A 6590-nucleotide genomic window follows, 5' to 3' on the forward strand; every position below is an offset into this window, starting at 1 on the left:
CTTCAAGGGGTTTAGGAGATATAGAGCGAACACGAAATGGAAGGCTCAAACCTTTGACCTTCAGTTGTGACCTTGACCTTGAGCCGACATGGCTGACTCATAAGGTCTGCATATCGCCTTGATGAGGTGATCGTTTGACCCAAGTTTGATGAAAATCCTTCAAGGGGTTTAGGAGATATAGAGCAGACACAAAATGGAAGGTTCAAACCTTTGACCCTAAGTTGTGACCTTGACCTTGAGCCGGCATGACTGACTCATGGGTTCTGCACATCGTCTTGATGAGGTGATCATTTGACCCAAGTTTTATAAAATTCCTTCAAGGGGTTTAAGAGATATAGAGCGGACACAAAATGGAAGGCTCAAACCTTTGACCTTGAGTTGTGACCTTGACCTTGAGCTGGCATGGTTGACTCATAATTTCTGCACATCGTTCTGATGAGGTAATCATTTGACCCAAGTTTTATAAAATTCCTTCAAGGGGTTTAGGAGATATAGAGCGAACACGAAATGGAAGGCTCAAACCTTTGACCTTCAGTTGTGACCTTGACCTTGAGCCGACATGGCTGACTCATAAGGTCTGCATATCGCCTTGATGAGGTGATCGTTTGACCCAAGTTTGATGAAAATCCTTCAAGGGGTTTAGGAGATATAGAGCAGACACAAAATGGAAGGTTCAAACCTTTGACCCTAAGTTGTGACCTTGACCTTGAGCCGGCATGACTGACTCATGGGTTCTGCACATCGTCTTGATGAGGTGATCATTTGACCCAAGTTTTATAAAATTCCTTCAAGGGGTTTAAGAGATATAGAGCGGACACAAAATGGAAGGCTCAAACCTTTGACCTTGAGTTGTGACCTTGACCTTGAGCCGGCATGGCTGACTCATAGGTTCTGCACATCGTCTTGATGAGATGATCATTTGACCCAAGTTTTATAAAATTCCTTCAAGGGGTTTAGGAGATATAGAGCGGACACAAAATGGCAGGCTCAAACCTTCGACCTCGAGTTGTGACCTTGACCTTGAAACGACTAGGCCGACTCATGGGTTCTGCACATCGTCTTGATGAGGTGATCATTTGACCCAAGTTTCATGAAAATCCTTCGAGGGGTTTAGGAGATATGGACCGGACACGATTTTGTTACGGACGGAAGGACGGACGGAAGGACGGACAGACGGACGGAAGGACGGACGGACGCAGACCATTCCTATAATCCCTCCGCCACGGCGGGGGATTAAAAAGGTACTACCGGTCTTTCGTAGTTTTTATTCACAAATATTGCTTTTAACTCGTTGAACCATTTTGTATGTATATTGCATTGATAATTATACACATGGAAGTATTTTCTTAAAAGGACTTATTACAGCTCCTGGCGTGCATATTCATTTAATATTTACACTAAGTACTTGAAATATCCAATCAGAATGTCAGCATCAACAAACTCAGTCAAAATATGCACTTGCTAAGACCAGCCTCGATATATTCTGAAAAAGATAAACAATACAATACAAAAAAAATTAAAATGTACATCTGTATATAAAAAAGAAAAAATAGCTGTCTATAGTGTTTTATTGACATATTTGTTATATATTTAACGTTTTTTTCGTCAAAGAGCAGAACAGAAATAAGACGGGTATATATCGTGTACGACGGTAGTTTGTTTGTTTCTGCCTAGGTACACCTACCGACCCTGTGCAAGCAAGCCATAAAAGAATTCTGCACCACTGTCGTGGTTTCGAAGCAACAACGGCCAGGTGCAATTTGATTCAAAGTCATGGACGTTAACCATCTGGCCACAGAGTCCCGGGCTAGATGATGGGAAAGACTATAGTAACCAGGACCAGTGTGTTAAAGTATCTGTTGGTTATATAGCAGTAATTTGGTCAAAAATGTGCTTCAGTGGTGTAGACGGAAAAATGTCCCTAACGAAAGTAGGGTGTTTATTCTGCGGACCGCTTTTTGAAATGTGGCAGTATGAGGGTACCTGACTTCTGTTAACTTGCATTTCACTGCATACTATTCAACGTCACTTTTTCTTTTCGTTTTCTTGAAGAAAATGCATGGATGTCTTGTGTATGTCAGAGTTAAAATCTAGAAACTATATCAAATATTGACCGGTCAGTAGTTCAAACTATGGACTGGCGATTCATTTATAGATGTCATGTGATAAAATTATTCTGACGCTGATGCAAAACAAATAAATGTGTATTGACCTACCTTTGTAATCTATTTTTCCATCTTGATTTTTGTCGGCTCTCTTTATAATACCATCTATCTCATCTTCAGACAAAGGGTTACCACTTGCTGAAATAGCGTGTCTTAATTCTTCGCGTGTGATGAATCCATCTGGTTAGTATCAAGAACACGAAACGCAGTTCTTAATCTTTCTTCTTCAAAGTCCACTGAAATCATTTTGACTCGCATAGCCTGGAAGTACTCCGCAAAATCTATGTATCCATCATCTGCAATAGATATTTATTTTTAATATTAGATTCTATTGTAATACTAGTATTCATTACTCATGTTTCAGGATATTGACCTGTTATGGCACTCGGCGATTTTCGTGTAAATACGTATTATCGTTAGGCAATTCGGCTTTCTTCGGACGTAAAGCTCAACAAGCATATGGGTATCGGTAAAAGCCGGGTAATGCCGAAATCGCCTACGTAGTAATACGTAGATTGTCGATTGCCATTACGAGTCCACGAACTTAATGAAATATCTTATATCAAACTCTAAAGGTTATAACACACTAAATAGTTGTTGTTCTTTATTCTATATAAAACTGACCTATTTCCAATGACCGCAGCACATATCAGGACCCATTTTAAATTTCCGTAACTTACATTTTCTTGAAGAATATTGTCAGTGTTAACTAAAAATCAAAAGAAAAGTGGGGGTCATGTTTGATGCAAGAAAAATAATTTCAGTCAAACACACAAACTGCAAAATCAGCTAAAAAATGAGACCCCAAATTATACTGGTGGTGTATGATCTAAGTTTCCATGAAAAAATTGTCATGTTGTTATTTCATTATCAAAATGCTACCTACATGTCGAGCATAGATCTGTCATGTGATTTTAGCCAAAAAATTGCAAAGAAAAGGAAAATAGCTCTACAGAGCAAAACAACTGAGGACTATTTGCGTCCGCCATTATGCGACTTAGTGTCTGTATGCCTAAAGCTGCATGACCCCAGATTTATGGCAACTGTTTCAAAAGGGTTTCTTGCAGTGTAAGTAATTGCAACAAATACAAATTCGTGCATTTTAGGAACCTCTTTTATTTACAATAAACTCTCAACGGCGTTTAATGAATGAATTTAATATGACTTAGGATTTTAGCTGTATTTTGTATCTTGAACATTAAAACAGCAAGTTAAACAATATTGGCTTCTCAATTTCGATATGATCATATCAATTACTCTGTTTGCTTTCTAAATCATTTGTGTTTATCTTAAGCATTGCTTCTTTAATTAATAAACGAATGACACAATGTCACAGAGGCATGAAGTAGATCCCGCACATTCACCTGAAATGAATGCAATACAGAATATGTTCTACAGACATCTATTAGTCACAGAAGATTTACAACGTAAACCATAATTTACCTTTCTTTTACTGTTTCACCAGAAAATCTTATTTCAAAATATCGCATTTGATATTTTCTACTTAAACGTGTCTGTGATTCATAAATGGAATCTTATTGTTCCCCTGAAGTGAATACGTCTATTCGTGTTTTTTATATCTTTTAAATAGCCTGAAAATAAATAAATTCTATTTGCAATTTCCATAAAAAATCGATCATTTCTTCTAAAATTTCCTTTTATCTTTTTTTTTTTTATATTTGTACCGTTTGCATCATGTTGACCCACAATTTCTTCAAGATCTGTCTTCGAGGGATTGAAACCAGCAAGTTTGTATGCTCTCGCAATTTCTCGTTTTGATATCTTGCCGTCTCCATTCTCATCCAGTGCAGAGAAGGATTGAAGAATTACTATAAATAGAGACAAAAAAAAAAAAAGAACAATGTTTATAGTCATGTGACTTGAAATTCTAAAGAGAATTTCGCATAAAATAAATCAAATCAGTTTTGTAGACGTTCAAACCGGACAATTTAGATATGTTTAAACAGTAATCAAATTCAAATTTCGCTCTTTTTTAAATGTAAAAAAAAAAATACTATTCGATTTTTTTTTTTATTTTGATAAAGGCTATGTGGCTGAAACGATTATAAGATAAAACAGAGTGAAATCTAGTGTCTCATAGCCAACAATATCGCTGAAAACAGTGTGATCATATAAATTTTACTTAATTAACGTCCCTTCTATGCTTCCTCAAGTGCCGAGAGTGACTAACGGATTCTAAAATACATATTTAAAAACGCACGCACACACACACATTTTATCATGCGGCAAACTATATATAATAAGAAATCACGTTTATCGTAGATAAATTTTTGGTAGTTTTCTTTCGGACGAGTCGATATTTACCCCAACACCGTGTCAGTTTGGTTATATCTAATCCCCGTACCGTACCCATACCGTACATCCGTATTCGGGAACTATAGGTTTTGTTTGGAGAATTGCGGAATTTAAACCTACATCATTCTATGACATCAAAATTCTTCAGAAACACTTAAAAATCCGCTAATTAAGAAATTTGCCGTTTGATAATTTGATATATCTTAGAGTCATTTGGTTAAACACTGAAAAGTTCCGTAACATTTGTCGAGAAGCCTTTAACATGCACTCTTCAAACTTGTGGGGTGATTGGCTGAATGGAGTAGATAACCCCTATTGCTTTTAAGATCAGTATATTAAAGGGAAAGGACGCAGCAGCCGAAATGAATTCTTCCTATAGAAAAACAGAAAAAAAAAACAGTTTCTTCAGTCACACTTATTCCAGATTTTCCTCTGGTGAGCGACCTAGGGTCATTTGATCTTCATGTTAACTATCTTTGCCTTAAGCTGTGGACAAATACAGAATACTGTCAATAGTTTGGCTGAATATATGCCCTTGTTTGAAATAAAAATTGATTACGTCTTTCGTACCAACCTACCTTGTATAAATGCCCGCCACACCCCGCCTCGTTGTAATTTGATTTAAGCCAAATCTATTACTGTAACCTATCAATTTTCTTTTTGTTTTAGATTAGCTGGACATAACCAAATGTATGTGCAGAGTTTGATTTAATTCTGTTATGTCAAACTCAATAAAAAAAAGCAGAAATACCAACTTAAGCTCAACAAAAATATAAAAAATACAAGTATTCTTTATTTTTACAAAATCAATTTCTTTTGATTTCTCTGAGAATGTTCACTAGTTATATACTATTAGTTTTCTGTTATAAAAAAATGCTTAGATATCAAATTCATGCTGGTATTTGTACTTTACAGAAATATATTTTAGGAGTATGAAAATTTTGAAAAATGTTAAAATTAGCATCATATGTAGGAGCAAATAAAATTGAAACAGTGCTGGTGACCTAGTATTTTTATTTCATTTTATCAATGCATAACATGATTTTGTAATACAGGACATGTCATCAAAATCTGTTACTGGGAAAAAATATGAAACTGTAGCGCTTATCTTTAACTGATATATTATACACATAAACCTTAAACAGAGTTTATCGAAGTGTCCCACGTCGCAAACTACACATAAACATTGGAAACTACGACAACTTACATTTTAGCTGGTCTTCTTTCAAGTAGCATTCTTTGGCTAGACACTCAGTCTCCGGTTTCTTGGCAAATGTTCTTTGAACACGGAATTTGAAGTACATTGAATGAAATCTACCACGCGCGCGTTCCGACATAGCTGTATAGCATATGACCGTTCTGAAGACACTGAACACGCGAGAAACCCGTTCTTCTAAAATGAACAATAACACTTAAAAGCAAAAAAGTGTCTTAACAATGCCAAAATTATTCAAATTAACGGTTAATCCCGCATAAAAGTATGAGCAAAAACAACAACAGTAATTTCAAATACATATATAGCTAGTAATCCATAAATATTTCTGAATTACAGATATTAACTTTAGACGGTTAGTTTTGACATGTATGTAATGCAAATTGCTGATTTTATACTCACATTCTGTTAAACGTGTAAAATTAAGATTCAATACCATTTTTGTCTACGCCAAAGGGATTAGCAAGATTTCATGCTGACTTGATATTGCCTAATCCACAAGCGATTCATCGGTGAATGAATGTATTTAACACGCATTTTCAAAATATCAAAGGAGTTTCCGCTTTTGAATAGATTATTTGATGTTAAGAGAAAATTAATGTTTATAAATAAAACATATCAAAGTGTCTGTTGTGTAGCATGCACGACATATGTAAGACTGATATATACCCTGTCAAAATATTTGTTTGTTTGTTTGTTTTGGGTTTTAACGCCGTTTTTCAACAGTATTTCAGTCATGTAACGGCGGGCAGTTAACCTAACTAGTGTTCCTGGATTCTGTACCAGTACAAACCTGTTCTCCGCAAGTAACTGCCAACTTCCCCACATGAATTATCAGAGGTGGAGGACTAATGATTTCAGACACAATGTCGTTTATCAAATAGTCACGGAGAACA

At 35.9% G+C, this 6590-nt stretch overlaps 1 protein-coding gene across 1 annotated transcript; it reads right to left on the reverse strand.

Moving 5' to 3' along the window:
• Positions 1 to 1245: 1245 nt before the first annotated feature.
• On the reverse strand, positions 1246 to 6060 carry LOC128549492 (uncharacterized). Its single transcript, XM_053526197.1, has 4 exons — positions 5689 to 6060; positions 3851 to 3994; positions 2217 to 2461; positions 1246 to 1483 (listed from the first exon to the last, which is right to left on the reverse strand). The coding sequence occupies exons 1-3, from the start codon at positions 5816 to 5818 to the stop codon at positions 2319 to 2321; spliced, it is 417 nt and encodes a 138-aa protein (XP_053382172.1). The 5' UTR covers positions 5819 to 6060; the 3' UTR covers positions 1246 to 1483; positions 2217 to 2318.
• Between the last annotated feature and the right edge of the window lie 530 nt (positions 6061 to 6590).

This window comes from Mercenaria mercenaria, chromosome 16, assembly GCF_021730395.1.
Source record: "Mercenaria mercenaria strain notata chromosome 16, MADL_Memer_1, whole genome shotgun sequence".
Lineage (NCBI taxonomy): Eukaryota > Metazoa > Mollusca > Bivalvia > Venerida > Veneridae > Mercenaria > Mercenaria mercenaria.